This window comes from Loxodonta africana, chromosome 3 (assembly GCF_030014295.1).
Source record: "Loxodonta africana isolate mLoxAfr1 chromosome 3, mLoxAfr1.hap2, whole genome shotgun sequence".
Classification (NCBI taxonomy): domain Eukaryota; kingdom Metazoa; phylum Chordata; class Mammalia; order Proboscidea; family Elephantidae; genus Loxodonta; species Loxodonta africana.
In genome coordinates, this window is record NC_087344.1 from 9,447,504 (window position 1) to 9,468,473 (window position 20,970).

The 20,970-nt window shown below is 48.3% G+C and overlaps 1 protein-coding gene and 1 long non-coding RNA gene across 2 annotated transcripts in view; both read left to right on the top strand.

Annotated features, from left to right (window-relative positions):
- The first annotated feature begins 2,893 nt into the window (after positions 1-2,893).
- Positions 2,894-20,970, top strand: part of VAV1 (vav guanine nucleotide exchange factor 1) — an 83,603-nt gene continuing 65,526 nt past the window's right edge. The window contains exon 1 of the mRNA XM_010601030.3: positions 2,894-3,148. Coding sequence (XP_010599332.1) covers positions 2,945-3,148 — 204 coding nt within the window. The 5' untranslated portion in view covers positions 2,894-2,944. The remainder of the gene's footprint in view (positions 3,149-20,970) is intronic.
- Positions 3,155-8,202, top strand: LOC111748432 (uncharacterized). The gene is made up of 2 exons (XR_002784154.2): positions 3,155-7,748; positions 7,850-8,202. It is a non-coding gene; the product is annotated as an uncharacterized LOC111748432 (long non-coding RNA).

The following is a 20,970-nucleotide window of genomic DNA, read 5'->3' on the forward strand; positions in this document are numbered from 1 at the left end:
GAGTCCGAATCGACTGGATGACAATTTATTTTTATTTTTTAGGTGTTCATGTGGGTTAGGATTTACTCACAGCACCACATTCCCCGAATTCTCTTCTGGGAGCAGCTTTGAGTAGAAAAGAGGGACTTAAATGGGTTTCAGGTCCTTGGGTGGTGCAAACGGTTTGCTCTTGGCTACTAAACTAAATAAAGGTTGGGAGTTCAAGCCCACTCGGAGGCACTGCGGAAGAAAGGCCTGGAGATCTGCTTTCATAAAAGATTACAATCAAGAAAATTTTATGGAACAGGTTTACTCTGTAACACGTGGGATTGACAAGAGGCAGAATCGACCGGAGAGCAACGTGTTTGGTTTTGGTTTTTCGAAGGGTAAAGCTGGGAACTTCCAGGCTGGGCTTTCCCCAAATAATGTGGAAGGGTCTCCAGGCTCAGGAGGGTCGGAGAAGGCTGTCTTACTTTCAGTTTTTGATATCAGCCGAGGGCAGGGGCATGTCCAGTGCAGGGTTCTAGCGCCCCCTAGTGGTTATAAGAGTTAAAAACCCAAAGGGAGCTGTGTGAGATGGAGCCTAGATGGGGTGGGAGGAGAGATCACATAGAGAAACAAGAAGATTTCAGCTAGCGATAAGGGCTATGAAGACAGTCGATGTTAGCTAAAGGAATGCATTAAAGGACGATGCTATTGCAGTCTGTAAGGAGAGAGATGATGGTGGCTTCGATATGGGTGGTGGCCATGGCGATGGTGGTATATAGATGGACTTAGCCTAAATGTCAGAAGTACAGCAAATATGGCATTCATTCATTCATAAACAAATTTTTTATGGAGCACATATATGTGCCAGGCACTCGGGGTCCAATAGTGAACAACGACAATAAAAAAAAAAAACAAACTCATTGCTGTTCGGTCAATTCTGACTCATGGAGACCCCATGTGACAGAGTAGAAATACTCTGTAGGGTTTTCTTGGCTGTGAGCTTTACGCAAGCAGATTGCCAGACCTTTCTTTCACAGTGTCACTGGGTGGGTTCGAACCATCAACCTTTGGGCCAGTACCATGTTTTTTCACAAATAACGCGCCCACGCATATAACACACGGAAATGATGGAATTAAGTAACTGCACATGCCTCCTGACGTTTCCAGAAGTGAATTTTGGCCTCACTCATTTGTCCTCCCATGTAACAGGTAAACCGTACTGTTCTGTTTATTTTCTTTAATCTCCTGCTTATGTGTACAAAAATAGTGTGAAAATGTTACTTTTGATCAGAATTGTATAATAAAGGTATAAGCCATGGTCAAGAAGTCATGGATCGAGTTTGGTAGTCCCCCGGTAATCAGAAAATAAACAATTGAAATTGTGTGTTTCTATTAATTTAAGCTAATAATTACGGCACATTAGCTCAACAGTTGAATGCGAAAAACTTAAGAGATTGTCTTAAGTGAAACCCTTAGGTTATGTTAGATCTGTTTATTTCATAGTATAATCATGTCTTTTTACTGTCAATTGAAGTCAGTAACATGTAAAAAAAAAAATTGGTCTAGCACACTTACGAAAATAACATGGAGGGGGGAGGGTTTTGCGTGGTTGCCAAAAAGCCATATAATCCGCACATTATTTTCGAAAAAACATGGTTGTCGTTAGGTGCCATCAAGTCGGTTCCAACTCATATCGACCCTATAGGACAGAGTAGAACTGCCCTACAGGGTTTCCAAGGAGCGGCTGGTGGATTTGAACTGCTGACCTTTTGGTTAGCAGTCGCGCTCTTAACCACTACGCCACCTCCCCCCAAAAAACAAAAACCCATTGCCATCGAGTCGATTCCTACTAATAGCGACCCTATAGGACAGAGCAGAACTGCCCCATAGAGTTTCCAAGGAGCGTCTTATGGATTCAAACTGCCGACCTTTTGGTTAGCAGCCATAGCACTTAACCACTGCGCCACCAGGATTTCCAGCCACAGCTCCTTAACAAAACAAAACAAAAAAATGGTAGTTGAGCACAAACTGTTTGCGCCACCTAGGGACCTACAGTGAACAAGAGGCACAAATCCCAGCTTCATGGACATTCTGGTATGAGAAAGTGACAATCAAGAATAAACACAACAACACAGTAGGCCTGTAGGATGGTGATCAGGGCTTTGCGTAGGGAAGTGCGATAGGGTGTGATCGGGTAGGAAAAAAGGCTGTGACTTGAAGTGGGGAGGTTTGGGAGATCTCATGAGAAGCTGACACCTGAGTGATGACTTCTAGGAGGTGAGGGAACTAGCCCAAGCAGAGGGAACAGCCCGTGTGTGGGACTCAGTAAGTGAGTGCAAGAGAGGAAGAGGGGAAAACAGGGAGGAGGGGATGGGTAGGTCGCTCAGGGCCTTATGGGCCGTGGGGAGGACTCGGGCTTTTACCCAAGGGAGGTGGGAGCCATGGAGGGTTGTGGGCAGGAGAGAGAGGTGCCCTAGCTCAAGTGTTCACAGGTGCCCTCTGACAGCTGTGACAAGGACAGACTTTGGGGGGCGAGGGCGGGAGCTGGGGGACCAGGGCGGAGGCGACTGCACTGGTCCAGGCGGGTAATGATGGGGTTGGACCAGGGTGGAGGCAGCAGAGTGCGTGAGAAGTGGGCAGATTTGGGGTGTATTTCAGAGGTGGTGCTGCTCATTTTGCCAGGGGCTTGGATGTGCAGGAGGGCAGCAGGCCTCAGTTTATTCAGCCTGCCTCCACTGGCCCCAGGTGCCCGGTTGGTGGGAAAGGAGAGACTAGACCCCATGTCCAAGGGGCAGGGCCAGGCTGGGCCGCAGGTGCTCCCCCACCCCACGCTCCTCCTCCTCCACCCCCTCCTCTGCGGCAGTTACAGGCAGAGAAGAGGAAGTGGTAGGACTAGCTGTTGCTTCCAGGGCGGGCGGGCTGGCGGGCGGGCAGGCCGGTGGCGGACGCCGCGAGGGTGTGCAGGCCGGTGGCAGCCATGGAGCTGTGGCGACAGTGCAGTCACTGGCTGATCCAGTGCAGGGTGCTGCCGCCCAGCCACCGTGTGACCTGGGACGGGGCCCAGGTGTGTGAGCTGGCGCAGGCCCTCCGGGATGGGGTCCTGCTCTGCCAACTGCTCAACAATCTGTCGCCCCATGCCATCAACCTGCGTGAGGTCAACCTGCGCCCCCAGATGTCCCAGGTGAGCTTGCTGCTGGCTGTCCTACAGAAGGGTGGGGATGGAGGGTACTCCAGACTGGTCAGTGCACTCTGTCTCAGGGTGGCAGAGTCAAGGGGAGTACTCCTGACCAGACAGAGTACCACTCAGAGATTGGAGCTGGCTCCCTCAGAATTCACAGGCCCCGTAAAGGGTAATAGGCTCTGGGTGGCATGAATGGTTCAACACTTGACTACTAGCCGAAAGGTCGGCAGTTCAAATCCACTCAGAGGTGCCTGGAAAGACAGGCCTGGCGATCTGCTTCTTAAGGGTCACAGACTTGGAAACTCTATGGGGCAGTTCTACTCTTCATATGTGGGGTGGGCTTGCTGTGAATTGGAATTGACTGAAAGGCAACTAACAACAAGCTGAGAACTGGCCAAGCAGGGGTTAACTCTCCCAAACCCTGGGCTGATTCCAGTGGGGTTCGAGTCCCCAGATGGGACCATGTGAGTGTTCTGGGGGGCTCCTAGGGACCCTCTGGGTGGCCCACAGGGGGCTTGAGCTGTTGGACTCCTATGACCCCAGATTCCGCCTTTGGGGGAGGGGCCTCCACCTCCTTCTTCCCCACATGTGTCTCCTCCCCGGGCCCTGGGCCCCTTCCTTCCCCTCGCATCTTCCTTCCCCTTAGCTTCCTGCTGAGGCAGCGTGGGGTGGTGGGGGGGCTGCAGCCCTGAGCCCTGGACTTCCTGTCTCCATGCCTCCAGGGGGGAAACTGAGGCAGAGTCTTGGCCTGGCCAGAGAGTGGGCCCTGGGGTTCTTAGGTCTAGAAATAGCTCCTTATTCTCTGCAGGGGCTTCTTCAGGGGCCCAGGGTCCAGGGGCCAGTGGAACTGACTGTGGCTGCCCCTGGCTCAGGAAATATATTCAAATCCCTATTTGAATGTGGTTGGGGTGGGGGAGGTGGCAGACTGGCTCCTCTCTCTAGATCCTTTTCTAGTTGCCCATCAGCAGCCAGGGGGCTCAATGGACATGGTGGGAGTTGTTAGGTGAGGACAGAGGATGGGGCAGGGCTGGTGGTGCCAGGCCCTAGACCTGGGGGTCTGAGGGAACACTGCCCTGCCCTGGGAGTCTGAGGGAACATGGCCCTGCCCTGGGGGTCTGAGGGGACACAACCCTGCCCTGGGGGTCTGAGGGGACATGGCTCTGGCCTGGGGGCCTAAGGGGACACGGTTCTGCCCTGGGGGTCTGAGGGGACACAGCCCTGCCCTAGGAGTCTGAGGGGATATGGTTCTGTCCTGGGAGTCTCGGGGGATACACTTCTATTCTGGGGGTCTAAGGGGGACACTCTCTGTCCTGGGAATCTGAGGGAGCACCCTCTGTCCTGGGGGTCTGAGGAGACATGGTTCTCTCCTGGGGGTGTGAGGGAGACACCACTCTGTTTTGGGGGCTTTAGGGGGACATAGGTCTGTCCTATAGGTCTGAAGGGAACACCATTCTGCCCTGGATGTCTAAGAAGACGTGGCCCTACCTCAGGGGTCTGAGGGCACACTCAGTGGCCCGCTGTCCAGCCCTCAGGCTCCCTCTCCAGGAATGATACCTTGCTTAGAGGAGGACCTGGGAGTTGGTGGGGAGCCTCAGGGGTTGGTGGGCAGGGGTGGCTGGGGCAGTGACCTCTCTGGCCCGAATGCAAGGCGCCATCTGCTCTGGGAGAAGGGGAAGTCGCTGCTGTGGGAGTGGGGCCTGCTGGGGGTCCTGGAGGGGGTTCCCAGAAAGTAAGGCTGTCTGTGGGGAAGATGGGGGACCATTTGTTCCTCCTCGTTTTCTTCACCCAGGGGCTTACTCCCTCCCCAGCCCGGGCAGGGTTTCCTGAAAGGAAGAGGGTAGCCCAGGCCTCCCCCTCCACCTATCCCCGTCCAGCCAGCTGGCCACAATCAGATTTGCCTACATTTGCTTGGCCTCCTTGTGGCTTGCAGGGCATGAGGAAGTAGCCATCGGACCTGCCAGGCCCCACACTTGGCAGGGGGCTGGGAGACAGGGATCTGAGTCTCCTGCGATGCTTTAGCAGCAGCCATTAAAGGGAAAGTGGGTAGACTTAAGGGTGAACTTCCACCCCTGTGTGTCTTGCCTAAAGCCCATTCTCTGATGGAGGACAAGGGGATGTGGAATTCACTTCTAGGAAGACACCTGCACTCCACAGATGGGTCCTGATTCCTGTGCTGGGCAGCTCTGGGGACCTTGGCCCTCAAGGGTAGACAGAACCAGACACCCCCAACCCTGTGTAGTCATGTCTGGGGCAGCAGGAAGAACTTCTGTGTTGGAGGCTCCAGTGTGAGGGCAGGGCGTTGCCTGGTGGAGTCCAGCATTAGGCAAGAAGGGGCATTAATGCTGACTATTAAAGAGTAGGAGCCAGCACAGGAACCATGCTTTTGTCAGGGAGCTTTGCGTCTTCCTGCCTCTGTCCATTTTATCTCCTTCCGAGTTCAGCTGTGTGCTCTGTACACAGTAGGTATGTGTGTGGAAAGCTCAAAGTTAGTCACAATCAGCAGAAGAATGACCTCTCTGGGTGTCTGTGTCCCCAGCATTTAAGAAGGACCTTCAATGGTCCTGCGGTGTGGAGCAGCAGAGAGAGGAAGAGGGGGTGCTCCTGATGGGGAGAAAGGCACAAATAAAAGCAGGGATTTAGAATGCTTCCCAGCGTCTCTCATGTTCTCTTCATAGACTTTCTCCTGCTTAGTTGCTTCCAAGGAAGAGTGTGGAAAGAGTATTTTCATCCATCCGTTCATCCACCCACCCACCCATCCACCCATCCACCCATCCACCGATCCACCCACCCACCCACCCACCCACCCATCCATCCATCCATCCATCCATCCATCCATCCATCCATCCATCCATCCATCCATCCATAATTCAGCCATTCATTCATCCAACAAGTGTAATGTATGCCAGGCCCTGTTCTTGGTGCTGGGGGCAGTGGGAATGAGACACACACAAAACCCTGTTGTTGAGGAGCCTGAATTCTAGTGGAGGAGACTGACAGTGAGCAAATAAAGAAATGCCTAAAACGTTAGGAGATGGTTTGTGCTCTGGAGAAAACAAAGCAGGAAAGGGGAGTTGGGACTGTAGGGGGCTGCACTTTTAAATTTTGGGGGCCAGAGAGCTTCACTGATAAGGTGACATTTGAACAGAGGCCTGGGAAAAGTGAGGGGATGAGTGGTGTGGGTCTGGGAAGGGGGATTGCCAGTGCAAAGGCCCTGAGGTAGGTGCCTATACGTTGAAGTGGCTGCAGGCAGTGACTGTCCTGGCTGGTGTGAATAATTCATTGTGGGAGGTCAGATTGGAGTGAGTCTTCAAGATGGACAGTCCCTCTGGGATCTGAGGCTCCGAGAGAGGATGGCGAGGCCCCTGGCAGCCACAGGGAGCACCTAGATTCTCCAACTCTCCTCTGGTTCATCCTGGGAGCCCAAATTCTGGGCTGTGGAGGAGATGGAACTTAGGGCCATGGGAGTGGAGGGGAAGGGATGAACCTGAGTTATTATGGGGAAGACCTGCGAGGACGTGGGGGCTGATTAGATGTGGGGTGGGGACATGCACTGAGGTCAAGACTATGTCATGGTTCCCAGCCCCACTGAGCAGAGTCAGGGAAGGGCAAGGGCAGTACAGACTAGAGGGGTAGGCTGGAGGGCAGTGGCTTGGAGGAGCGAGCCCCTTGCGTTGAGCTGATTCTGACTCATGGCGACCCCACGTGCTACAGAGTAGAACTGATCCCTAGGGTTTTCTTAGCTGTTATCTTTACAGATGGAGCCCTGGTGGTGCAGTGGTTAAGCTCTTGGCTGCTAACTGGAAGGTTGGTGGTTCGAACCCACCAATGGCACCTCGGGAGAAAGATGTAGCAGTCCGCTTCCATAAAGTTGACAGCCTTGAAACCCTAAGGGGCTGTTCTACTTTGTCCTATAGGGTTACTATGAGTCAGAATTGACTTGACAGCAGCGAGTTTGGTTTTTTAATCTTTACGGAATAGTCAGGGCTTTCTTCCGTGGTGCTGTTGACTGGGTTCAAACTGCCAGCCTTTAAGTTAGTAACCAAGAACAAACCCTTTGGGCCACTCAGGGACTTTGAAGGACTTGGGTTCATATTCTGACACCACTATTTCCTGGCTTCATCTTTCTGAGCCTCAGTTTCCCTATCTGTGAAACATGGATGGAAAAGGCACCCTCCTTGGAAAATTGTTATCTCAGTACTGCTCAGCAGCGTCTGGCACCTGAGAAGCCCTCACCAAAAAATGTTCAGGAAAGATGGGGGGTGGTGGGATGGTGGGCATCGCAGGTTGGTGTTTAGGCTGAGACAGGGGTTTCAACCTCTCCCCCTCACTCGCTCTACTCCAGCCACACTGGCTTCCTTGCTGTTCTTAGAATCCACCAGGCACAGTCCGACCTTAGGGCCTTTGCATGTGCTGTTTCTTCTCCATGGATGGCTCTTCCTTCCCAGATGAGGAGCCCTGGTGGCGCAGTGATTAAGAGCTCGGCTGTTAACTGAAAGGTCAACAGTTTCTCTACATGGGAGAAAGATGGGCCAGTCTACTTCTGTAAAGATTACAGCCTCGGAAACCCTACAGGACAACCCTACAGTCCTATAGGGTTGCTGTGAGTTGGAATTGACTTGAGGGCAGTGGGCTTGGTTTGGTTTTTTGGTTGTCTTGCCTCCCCTGAAATGTTTGAAGACATTTGTGGTTGTCACACCTCAGGGGGCTGTGCTACTGACATCGAGCGGGTAGAGACCCGGGAAGCTGCTGAACATGCTATGATTCACAGGACGGCTCCCACCACAGAGAATGGTCCATCCCTAAATATCAACAGTGCCAAGGTTGGGAAATCCTGGGCTGGGAGTCAGAGAGCCTGGTAGAATCTTTCAGGTATTTAATCATCCGGTAAATAATATGTTTGCATGATTCAAATGTTAAAACTACAAAAGTGTTCAGGGAAAATCTTAACCCTATCCTGCCCCTTAGCTACCTAGTTTCCACCTAACCACACAGGTAACTCCTTTCTGAAAAAAAAAAAAAAAAAAAATTTCCTGTATATCCTTCCGGTTTCTTTATGCAAACATAAGCAAATAGGAATATAAGTTCTCCTTTATTCCTCCTCGTTCCTTTAACACAAAAGATAACATACACTACCCAGCTTTTCTCACTTAATAATCATATTGGGACTCTTTCCAATTCAGTACGTAGAAACCACCTCCATTCTTAAAAAAAAACAGCTTCATGATATTCCATTCATTTATCAAACACTTAAATTATGCCTTCTATGTGTCAGGCATTAGTCTAACCCATGGGCCAGAAAACTGCAGCCTGAGGGCCAAATCTGGCCCTCTGCCTGTTTTTATAAATAAAGTTTTATTGGAACACAGCCATGCCCATTCATTTACATATTGCCTATGGCAGCTTGTACCATTCAACTGCAGACCTGAGTAGTTGTGACATAGACACATCTGGCCTGTGAAACTGAAAATTATTTATCATCTGGGCCTTTGTAGAAAAATTTTGCTGGTCACCGTACATACTTTCTATACATTAACTCATTTAATTCCTATAACAACCTGTGAGATAGATGATAGTATAATTACACCCATTTTTCACAAGGGTAAACTGGGGCACAGAGAAGTTAAATAACTTGCTACAGGTAACCCAGCTCAAAAGTGGCAGAGTTGGGATTTGAACTTAGGCAGCCCGGTCTCAGGGTGTGTACTCTTAGCAATTACTCTAAACTGCCTCCATTCCATTGTATGACTGAGCCATCATTTATTTTGCTGTTGTTAGGTGCCGATTTTTGACTCACAGGGACTCCATGTGGCAAAGTAGAACCATAACATAGAGTTTCCTAGGCTACAGCCTTTACCAGAATCGGATCGTCAGATATTTCTCCCATGGAACCACTGCGTGGGTTGGAACCATCAACCTTTTGGTTAGTAGCCGAGTGCTTAACTATTGTGCCACCAGGGCTCCTTATCACTTAATTTACTACCTCCTATATTGATGGACACAGAAACCCTGGTGGTGTAGTGGTTAAGTGCTACGGCTGCTGCCCAAGAGGTCGGCAGTTCGAATCCGCCAGGCGCTCCTGGGGAACTCTATTGTGCAGTTCTACTCTGTCCTATAGGGTCGCTATGAGTCGGAATCGACTTGACGGCACTGGATTTGGTTTTTGGTATTGATGGACACTTCAAGCTATTGTTAAAATAAGTTTGCTGCAATCAATAACCTTGCTCATGAATAATTTTTTGACTCCTCTACTGTGTGATCTTGGGTATGTTACTTAACATCTCCGTGCTTCAGTTTCCTCATCAGTAAAATGGGGATACTAAATCACTCTCTCAAAGCATTGTTGTGAGGGATACATTAGTTCTTTTAAAGAACCTGGGACAATGGCTGGCTATAAACAAGTGTTATTATTGCTACTCTGATGGCACAGTGGTTAAGGGATCAGCTGCTAACCAAAAGGTTGGAGGTTCAAACCCACCCAGTGGCTCCATGGGAAAGAGATGTGGAAATCTACCCCCTTAAAGATTACAGCCTAGGAAACCCTATGGGGAAGTTCCACTGTGTCACATGGGGTTGCTATGAGTTGGAATTGACTCGATGGCACTCAACGATTTTGGCTACCATAATTATTATTATTTTACACATGAGCAAGTATATCTGTAGGATAATCCTTAGAAGTGGGATTTTTGGGTCAAAGTGTATATGTGTTTGTGTTTTTGATAAACATTGCCAAATTGTCTCCATGTGGAATTGCTGTCATATGTTTTGTTCCAATTATACTACTGCCAGCAATACATGAAGACTCTTGTTTCTTCACTGCTTTGCCAACAGACTGTTCTCTTGTCAAACTTTTGGAGTTTTGCCCACTGGATGAGTGATAAGTACAGCTCACTCTGGCTTAATTTACATTTCTCTTATTCCGATCGAGATTGAGTCTCTTCTCATATGTTTAAGAGCTTCTTTTATCTTCTGTCTGTGAAATAATCTCTGTTCATATCATTTATTTTTCCTCTAGGATCATTGGCCTTTTTCTTATTGATTTTTAGGAGCTTTTTATGTATTAGACTGATTTGAATTTCAAGTCAGGTACTCACTACCTTTGTGATCTTGGAGAGAAAAAAAATAACTAATCCATCTGAGTCCTAGGTGTCTGATCTATAAAAGAGGGATGTTAATAGCAACTTTGTCTTAGGATCGTGTGAGAGCTAAAACCTGTTGCTGTTGAGTTGATTCCGACTCATAGCGACCCTATAGGACAGAGTAGAACTGCCCCATAGAGTTTCCAAGGAGCACCTGGTGGATTCGAACTGCTGACCCTTTGATTAGCAGCCATAGCACTTAACCACTATGCCACCAGGGTTTCCTTGCCAGAGTTAAACATGTTTAAATGAGTTACATTAATCCCACAGTATTGACATATTTTTGTCGTTGGTAGCTGTCATCGAGCTGGCCCCCTACTCATGGCGACCCCATGCACAATGGGACTGGACAGCTACGATTCACAGGGTTTTCAGTGGATGATTTCTCAGAAGTAGGTCATCCAGCCTTTCTCCCTAGTCTGTCTTAGTGTGGAAGCTCCGCTGAAACACGTTCAGCATCATAGCAATGCATGAGCCTCCACCGACAGACAAGTCGGTGCACTGACTGGGCATCAAACCCAGGTCTCCCGCATGCAAGGTGAGAATCCAACCATTGGAACCACCAGTGCCTCCGATTGACAAAAGCAGATGCTAAACTAATAGGAGTCATTTTTCATTTTCATTTTTTACAATTTCTACGCGTCTAATTCAATGACATCGATTGCATCCTGCAAGCTGTACAACTGTTCTCCGTATCCTTGTCCAAATCATTCAACCACCATTAACATAAACTCAATGCCCCCTTAGCAAAAACTCCCTCTTGGCCCCTCCCTCCCACCCCTGGCAACCACTAACAATCTTTGGTTTCTATATATTTGCTTATTTCATATAAGTGAGATCATACAGTATTTGTCCTTTTGTGACCGGCCGATTTCATTCAGCATGAAGTTTTCAAGGTTCCTTCAGGGTGTGGCGTGCATCGGGACTCCATTTCCCCTTCTGGCTGCACAATATTGCACTGTGTGTATAGACCAACCACGCTGCGTTTATCCATTCGTCTGTTGATGGACGTTTCAGTTGTTTCCACCTTTTCGCTGTTGTGAAAAGTGCTGTGAGGAATGTAGGTACACAAGTTTCTGTTTGTGTCCCTGCTTTCACTTCTGAGTATACACCTAGGATTGGGATTGCTGGGCCATATGGTAGTTCTATGTTCAACTTTTGAGGAAAGGAATCATTGCGTCCAAGTGGCCTATTGTTGGGTGACATCGAGTCAACTTTTGACTCATAGTAACACCATGCCGTGTGACAGAGTAGAACTGCCCATAGGGTTTTCTAGGCTGTAATCATTATGGGAATAGATCATCATCGGGTCTTTTTCCTGCAGAGCCATTGGGTGGGTTCGAACCACCACCCTTTTGGTTAGCAGCCAAGTGCTTAATCATTGAATCACCACAGCTCCTTAGGACATGGTATCAGTCAGTGGGTGTAATGTAAGCTGCTATAACAAAGTGAGTCATGTCAATGGCAAAAACACAATAAGATTTGACTTCTCACTCACACCACAGTCCAGGTTGGGTCAATTAGGAGGTGGAGTGTGTGGGTCTGCTTTTCAAAGCCCCCCCCAGGACCCAGTCTCCTTTGCACCTCATGGCCTTGCCCTCCTCAAGGATGTAGGATTGCCATGAGGGATTTCATGGGTTAGGCCTGGAAGTAGCACCATCAAATCCATTCCCATCCCATTGACCAGAAGTCAGTCACATGACCCATCCAACTGCAAGGGAGGCTGGGAGTGTATTTTCACTGGTATCTCAGTTGGGCTCTCTAGAGGAACAAAAACATAAATATTTACTTCAAGGAAATGGCTCACTCACTTGTGGGGCTGGCAAGTCACCAAGCAAGCCATAGGTCAGACAGCAGGATGGAGGCATCTGCTGACTCACGGGATTGCTACAGTTGGTGAATCCAAAATCTGCGGGTCAAGCAGCAGGCGAAAGACTTCTGCAGGCTTACGTCCGGGAACTGGAGGTCAGGGGACAAGAAGAGTGCAGGGTCGAGAGAGCGAGCTTTGCCAGAATATCCATTTACATACTAGAGGCAGGCCACCCCCTCCAAGGAAACATCCCTTTCAACTGACTGGTTGCTTACATCATGGAAAGTGATTATGTTATATTATATTACGGAACAGCGACCAGTCCAGTGTCTGCCAAACCACTGAGACTCATCACCAGCCTTGTTGACACGTAACATTAACCATCACTGCTGGGATTTTGAGAGGAAAAGAAAATCAGTTGATTGGACACAGAGAAACCTCTTCCACAAACTCCCAGGGCAATGCCTATAAAACAAAAAAAAGAAAAAAACAAACCAGTGGCCATTGAGTTGACTCCAACTCATGGCGACCCCATGCGTGTCAGAGTAGAACTGCGCCCCATGGGGTTTTCGATGGCTGATTTATTTGAAGTCGATAATCAGGCCTTTCTTCTGAGGCACCTCTGGGTGGACTGGAACCTCCAGCCTTTTTGTTAGCAGTGAGTACATTAACTATTTGCATCACCCAGGAAGTCCAGGCCAATGCCTAGCTGGCTTCATATACGCAGGTCTGGAGGGGGCTTGCTTGGAGGAAAACCTCAGTGGCTGGGGGACCTTGGATGAAGCCATGGGGGAGGGATTCACTTGGGAACAGAGGCCGGGGTGGGAACAAATCTTGCTAAGTGGGTTGGGGTTGGCTAGAAGACCTCATGTCAATGTGCCCACTAATGTTTGTTTGTTAGGTGCCGTCGAGTCGGTTCCGACTCATAGCGACCCTACGCACAACAGAACAAAACCCTGCCTGGTCCTGCGCCATCCTTACCATCATTGTTATGCCTGAGCTCATTGTTGCAGCCACTGTGTCAATCTACCTCGTTGAGGGTCTTCCTCTTTTCCGCTGACCCTGTACTTTGCCAAGCACGATGTCTTTCTCCAGGGACTGATCCCTTCTGAGAACATGTCCAAAGTGTGTAAGACCCAGTCTTGCCATCCTTGCTTCTAAGGAACATTCTGACTGTACTTCTTTCAAGACAGATTTGTTTGTTCTTTTAGCCGTGCATGATATATTCAATATTCTTCACCAACACCACAATTCAAAGGCCTCAATCCTTCTTCGGTCTTCCTTATTCATTGTCCAGCTTTCACATGCATATGATGCGATTGAAAATACCATGGCTGGGGTCAGCCGTACCTTAGTCTACAAGGTGACATCTTTGCTTTTCAATGACCACTAATGAGCAAAGGCCAACAAGGATGGAAGCCTGGGAGGGTCAACATTTGGCATTGTGCCTTTTTTTCCATTCCATTTTGTTCTGTTCACTGACCCCCTCTCTGAGCCCAGTGCTGGGCAATGTCACTCTTCAGGGCATTCACAGAGGATTCTGAGAAGCCTTGTCTCTCCCCTGCTCAAAGCCCTCCCCTGGCTCCCACCGCAAAATCAAACACCCACACTTACCGCTCCCTCCTGCTTTATTTTTCTCCACAGCTCTTATCATTCTCTGACCTAAGATCACCACCACAACCACTGCCATCGAGTCGGTTCTGACTCATAGTGACCCTATAGGACAGAGTAGAACTTCCCATAGGCTTTCCAAAGAGCACCTGGAGGATTCAAACTGCTGACCTCTTGGTTAGCAGACATAACACTTAACCAGTATGCCACCAGGGTTTCCCTGACCTAAGATAGATGTTACTAATTTGAGTATTATCTGCCTCCCCCACTGGAACATCAAGGCAGAGAATCTTCTGTTTTATTCCCAGTGCCTAGAACGGTGTCTGGCACTGTTGCTGTTAGTTGTTGTTGAGTTGGCTCTGACTCCTGGTGACCCTGTGTACAACAGAAGGAAACGCTGCCCAGTCCTGTGTCATCCTCACAATTGCCAGCGTGTTTGCCTTAGTTATCCAGTTCTGCTATAACAAGTGGATGGCTTTAACAGAGATTTATTCTCTCACAGTCTAGGAGGCTAGAAGTCCGAATCCAGGGCACCAGCTCCATGGGAAGTCTTTCTCTCTCTGTTGGCTCTGGGGGGAGGTCCTTGTTATCAATCTTCCCCTGGTCTAGGAGCTTCTCTGGTGCAGGGACCCCAGGTCCAAAGGACACGCTCTGCTCCTGGCGCTGTTTCTTGGTGGTAGGAGGTCCCCATGTCTCGCTGCTCATTTCTTTCTTTTATATCCCAAAAGAGATTGCTTTAAAACACAATCTAATCTTGTAGATTGAGTCCTGTCTCATTAACATAACTGCCGCTAATCCCATCTCATTAACGTCATAGAGGTAGGATTTACAACACATAGGAATACAACACATCAGATGACAGAATGGAGGACGACCACACAATACTGAGAATCATGGCCCAGCCAAGCTGACACATATTTTGAGGGGACACAATTTCAATCCATGACAACGTTCAAGTCCATCATTGCGGCTATTGTCCCAATCCATTTTGCTGAGGGTCTCCCTCACCCTCGAGGGCTCTCTACTTCACCAAATGTGATGTGCTTCTCCAGTGACTGATCCCTCTTGATGACATGTCCAAAGCAAGTGAGTTGGACAATGTTCTGTTGTGCTCCATAGAGTTTTCACTGGCTAATTTTTGGGAGTAGCCAGATCCTTTTTCCTAGTCCATCCTAGTTTGAAAGCGCCGCTGAAATCTGTCCACTGTGGGTGACCCTGATAGTATTTGAAATACCAGCGGCATAGCTTCCAGCATCACAGCAACATACAAGCCACCACGGTACGACCAACTGATAGACAGGTGGTGGTCTGGCATACAGAAGGCGTTTAATAAATACTTATTCAATGAATAAATGAACTTATTCACTGCATTCACTCATTCCTTGAACAAGGGGTCAGAAAACTGTAACTTGTGACCTGGCCACCTCTTTTTGTAAACAAAATTTTATTGGAACACAGCCATGCTTTTTCATTTATGTATATGATCTATGGCTGCTTTCAGGAGTCCCTGGGAGGCAGAAACTGTTAAGCTATTGGCTATTAATTGAAAGGTTGGTGGCTCAAATCCACCCAGAGGTGCCTTGAAAACCCTGTGGAGCACAGTTCTCCTCTGACATACATGGGGTGGCCATGCGTCTCAATCGACTCAACGACAACTGGATATTTTTTATTTTTTATGGCTGTTTTCACGCTACAACTGCAGAGCTGATTAGTGACGACACAGATCATATGATCTGCAAGGCCAAAAGTATTTACTATCTGGCCCTTTACAGAAAAAGTCTGCTGATCCCTGATTTAACAGATATTTGTTGAGTGCTCACTCACTATTGGTTAGTGGCAGCTGGTTTGTGGTGGCAGGAGATAGATTACCTGGGTTCATTTTTTAAAATTTTATTTTAATTTTGGTGATTATATACATAGCAGAACGTACACCCATTCATCAGTTTCTATACGCAGAATTCAATAACACTGGTTACAGCCTTCATGGTGTGTCACTATTCTTGATATCTCTCCCACCATTGACTTAGACTCACTGCACCCTAAACTTCTCATTTACGCTTTAGAGTCACTGTTGACAATTTGATCTCATGTAGATAATTCTGTAAAAGAGTGCAATGCTCGTGATGAATGTTCTTTACTAATTTAGCTAAAGAGTTGTTTAGTGTAAAGCTGGCTTCAGGGGATAATTTTGGTTCATGGTTTGAAGGTTTTATCAGAGTGATAGATTCAGGGGTTCCTCCAGTCTCAATAGGTTCAGTAAATCTGGATTCCGCAAGAATTTGAACTTCTCTTTCACATATTTTCCCCTTTTGTTCAGGATTTTTCTGTAGAATCTTTGATCGAAATGTTCAGTAGTGGTAGCTGGGCACCATCTAGTTTTTCTGGTCTCATGGCAAAGGAGGCAATATTTCATGGAGGCCATTAGACCTGCAGTCTAGTTCCTCCTCCAATTCCTGAGTCTCCTTCTTCCTCTGCTGCTCCAGGAGAACAGAGACCAGTTGTATCTTGGATAGCTGCTGTGTTAGTTATCTAGTTCTGCTTTAACAGAAATACCACAAGTGGATGGCTTTAACAAAAAGAAATTTATTTCTTCACAGCAAAGTAGGCTAAAAGTCCAAATTCAGCATCAGCTCCAGGGGAAGGCTTTCTCTCTCTGTTGGACTTGTCATCAATCTTCTCCCGGACTAGGAGCTTCTCTCAGGGACCCCGGGTCCAAAGGACGTGCTCTGCTCCCGGCACAGCTTTCTTGGTGGTATGAGGTCCCCTTCTTTGCTCCCTTCCCTTTCCTTTTTATCTCTTTTATCTTGAGAGATAAAAGGTGGTGCAGACCACACCCCAGGGAAACTCCCTTTACATTGGATCAGGGATGTGACCTGGGTAAAGTTGTTACAATCCCACCCTAATCCTCTTTAACATAAAATTACAATCACAAAATGGAGGACAACCACATAACACTGGGAATCATGGTCTAACCAAATTGACACATATTTTTAGGGGATACAATTCAATCCATGACAGCCACTCACAAGCTTTTAAGGTGGCCCAAGTTCGATTCTGCCTCTGCTAAGTCCTAGTTATGTGATTTTGGTCACGTGTCCAGCTGCTCTAAACCTCGGTTTCCTCATCTGTAAAATGGGAATAATGTGATGATGATGATGATAATAATAATACTGTCCATCCCATAGGTATTTCTATGCATCAGGCCCAGGCTCTGGATCATGGAGATTACACAGTGAATGAATGACACACAGGCCCTCTTGCAGCTTGTAGAAACAGACGAGGAGCTAGGCAGTTATAACACAGTGTAACTCACTCAATGACAGGTGGTCAGAGTCCAGGGCATTGTGGGATCAGAGAGGAAGGAACCCTAGAGGCAATCAGGGGAGGCTTCCTGAAGGAGGTGAGATGGCACTTGAGTATGGGAGGTCCAGGCATATTTGAGGGATTGAGAAGAGCTCTCTTTGTCTCTTTTGCTAATGCAAATAGTGCCAGGAAGTGGGCAGGACTCATGAGTGTGTTACGTGGGCATGGCTGGACTTAGAAAGATCTCACCACATTGTAGAGATGGACAGTCCCCCTTTGAGATCAGGATAGTGTTCTGAGCCCTAGGCTTTAAGAGGAACTCGGAAGTCGGGTCTCTTGGGGAACAGTAGAAGAAACTAAGACTGTCCAGCTGGAGAGGTTTAAGGTTTGAGGAAATTCTGAGCTCAGTCTGCAGAAGTTTCAATCAAGAAGCTTGGATCTTGTGACTGAAAATCCAACCGAAACTACTTAGACAGAAATAATATTTATTAGCTCATATAACTGAAAAGATTAGAGAAAATGCCTTCAGGTCTGGCTAGACCCAGGGGCTCAGATGATCTCTTAGGATCCCTGCCTTGCTCCATCTCTCCCTTTTTTAAAATGTATATACAGTCCTGCGTCGCTTAATGTCCGTGATACAGTCTGTGGAATAGGATGGTATGTGATCTGGACGTTGCGTGAACACCATATGACTTAGCAAAGTATATATGCTTCCTCAACGTCTGTCCCCTTCTCCAGTCCCCTCAATTCAGTGGCTTCTCCAGGGGACCTCTCCAATCCCTCTTCTCTGACCCCAGATCCCCCACTCCCTCTCCATGCCCTTTCCTAAGCCCTCTCGTAGCCCCTGCCTTCCTGGGCTCCCCAGCTGCACTAACGTGATTTGGAAGAGAGCACAGGCTCGCAGCTCACCATGAGCTGCAGATTCCACTGAGCTCAGCACAGCCCAGCCACTCACCTTGGCCTGCTGAGGTTCACGGACCTCCAGTGACTTGTTCCCGCAACTGCACTTGACTCCCTGCCCCCCCTTCCCTTCCTCCTCCCTCTGCCCCTTTTTCCTGGGTCCAGACAAGTGTGTATACTTAGCCGTATAGACTTAGCAAAGCTGTATGGGACCACGGATGTGTATGCGGCCAGAGGTTGCCCGAAGCGACTTTATGTGCTGCATGACTGTATTTTTAATTTTATTGTGGTGAGAGTACATATAACAAAACGTACACCGTCTCAACGATTTCAACCTGTCCAATTCAGTGACCTTGATTATATTCTTCAGGTCGTGCAATCATTCTTGCTATTCTCTTCTGCATCATTCTGTCACCATTAACGTAGACTCGATGTCCCCCGCCTTAGTTATCTACTGCTGCTGTAACAGGAATATCACAAGTGGATGGCCTTAACAAACCGAAGTTTGTTCTCTCACAGTCTAGGAAGTGAGAAGTCCAAATTCAGGGGGCCAGCTCCAAGGCAAGGCTTTCTCTCTGTCAGCTCTGGGAGAAGGTCCTTGTCATCAATCTTCCCCTGGACTGGGAGCTTCTTAGTGCAGGGACCCTGGGTCCAAAGGACCCGCTCTTCTCCTGGTACTACTTTCTTGGTGGTAGGAGGTCCCCCTGTCTCTCTGCTTGCTTCTCTCTTTTATATCTCAAAAGACATTGGCTTAAGGCACAACCTAATTGAGCCCATTGTTGAGTAAGGAAGACCGAAGAAAAATTGTCGCCTTCGTATTGTGGTGTTGGAGAAGAACATTGAATATACCATGGACTGCCAAAAGAACAAATAAATCTGTCTTGGAAGAAGTACAACCAGAATGCTCCTTAGAAGCAAAGATAGCAAGACTATGTCTCACATACTTTGGGCATTTTATCAAGAAGGATCAGTCCCTGGAGAAGGACACCATGCTTGGTAAAGCAGAGGATCATTGAAAAACAGGAAGACCCTCAGCGAGATGAATCGACACAGTGGCTGCAACAATGGCCTCAAGCATAGCAACGATTGTGAGGATGGAGCAGGACTGGGCAGTGTTTCGTTCTGTTGTGCATAGGGTCGCTATGAGTCAGAAGTGACTCGACGGCACCTCACAACAACAACAATCAATTATCAGAACTAGGTTGCCAGGCCTTTCTTCCTGTTCTTAGCTCCACTGAAATGGGTACACCATGAGTGACCCTTCTGGTGTTTGAAATACCGGTGGCATAGCTGCCAGCATCACAGCAACGTGCAAGCCACAACAGTACGACAGACTGACAGATGGGGCGTGGCATCAGGCACTAAATCCGGGCCATGGTCTCTCTCCCTCAGCGCTACGGACATTTGGGGGTGGGTCATTCTTTGTGGCGGTGGCCGACCTGTGCACGTAGGGCATTTACCTCATCCCTGGCCTCCACCCATTTGATACCAGTAGTATGGCACACCCCCTTTTCCTGACAACCACAAATGTTTCCAAACCAGAACCAAACCCATTGCTGTTGAGTTGATTCCAGCTCACAGTGACCCAGTAGGACGGAGTAGAACTGCCTCATAGAGTTTCCAAGAAGTGACTGGTGAATTCAGACTGATGACATTTTGGTTAGCAGCTGAGCTCTTAACCACTATGCCACTAGGGTTCCACAGATGTCTCCAGACATGGCCAAATGTCCCCCCCCCCGGGGAGGGCAGTATGGCCCCAGGTGAGAACCCGTGTTGTGGAGGGTATGCGCTTCCTACCTGGGGAGCCGGGAGGGGCAGAAGGATCCAAAGAGAGCTGGCTGGAGATGGTGAAGAGGAGGTGGAAGGTCTCTCTCAGTCAGAATACTCATTTATTTTATTATCAGTGACAGGCCTTGTGCTGGTGTCTGGGTTCCAGGAAAGGGCACAGCAGATGTGGTCCCTGCCCTCTGAGGTCACAGCCTTGCGGGGGACGCGGGCGGTGTGTGAATGTTGGGGGGTGGCTGTAGCAAACAAGTACTTGGTGCCTTCAAACAACAGACACATATTGCCTCACGGTTTAGGAGGGACCAGAAATCCAAAATCAAGGTGTTGTCAGGGCTGTTGCGCCCTCCAGAGGCTCTGGGGGATATTTTCATTATTTTATTTTTGGTGAAAATATACACAACAAAACACACACCCCTTCAATAATTTCTCCAGGACCAGTGCGTTGACAGTGGTTACATTCTTCACGTAGTGTCCTCATCCTCCCTGTCTCTGCTCCCTTGTTTCATTACTGTTAGCTTAGACTCTGCCCCTTACAGTTCTCGTATGTGCTTTAGAGTTACTGTTGTCCATTTAAAGAGCCCTGGTGCTGCCGTGGAAACCCTGATGGCGTTGTGGTTAACTGCTACGGCTGCTAACCAAAAGGTCGGCAGTTTGAATCTGCCAGGCGCTCCTTGGAAACTCTATGGGGCAGTTCTACTCTGTTCTATAGGGTCACTATGAGTTGGAATTGACTCGATGGCAGTGGGTTTGGTTTGGTTTTGGTTGGTGGTGCAGTGGTTAAAGCACTTGGCTGCTAACTGAAAGGTTGGTGGTCCAAATCCAACAGCCGCTCTGCGGGAGAAAGATGTGGAAGTCTGCTTCTGTTAAGATTTACAGACTTGAAAACTCTATGGGGCAGTTCTACTCTGTCCTACAGGGTCACTATGAGTCAGAATTGACTGGACGGCAACGGGCTGCCCATTTAACTTCATGTAGATATTTCTTCAAAAGAGTGCAATGGTCAAGGGGAACATTCTTTATTAAATGAATTACAATGTTTTACGCAAATCACGCACGCGTTATACGTTTTTGCCAACCGTGCAACCCCCTCGCATATCATTTTCCTAGGTGTGCCACTCCCGTTATATGTGTGGGCACCTTATTTATGTGGGTGCGTTATATGAGAAAATACGGTACATTGTGGTTTCTTTTAAAGGTGACTTCACGGGATGGTTTCGGGTTCAAGACTTAAAAGTTGTTTTTAGGTAATAAATGTGGGGGTTCCTCCGGTCTCAATG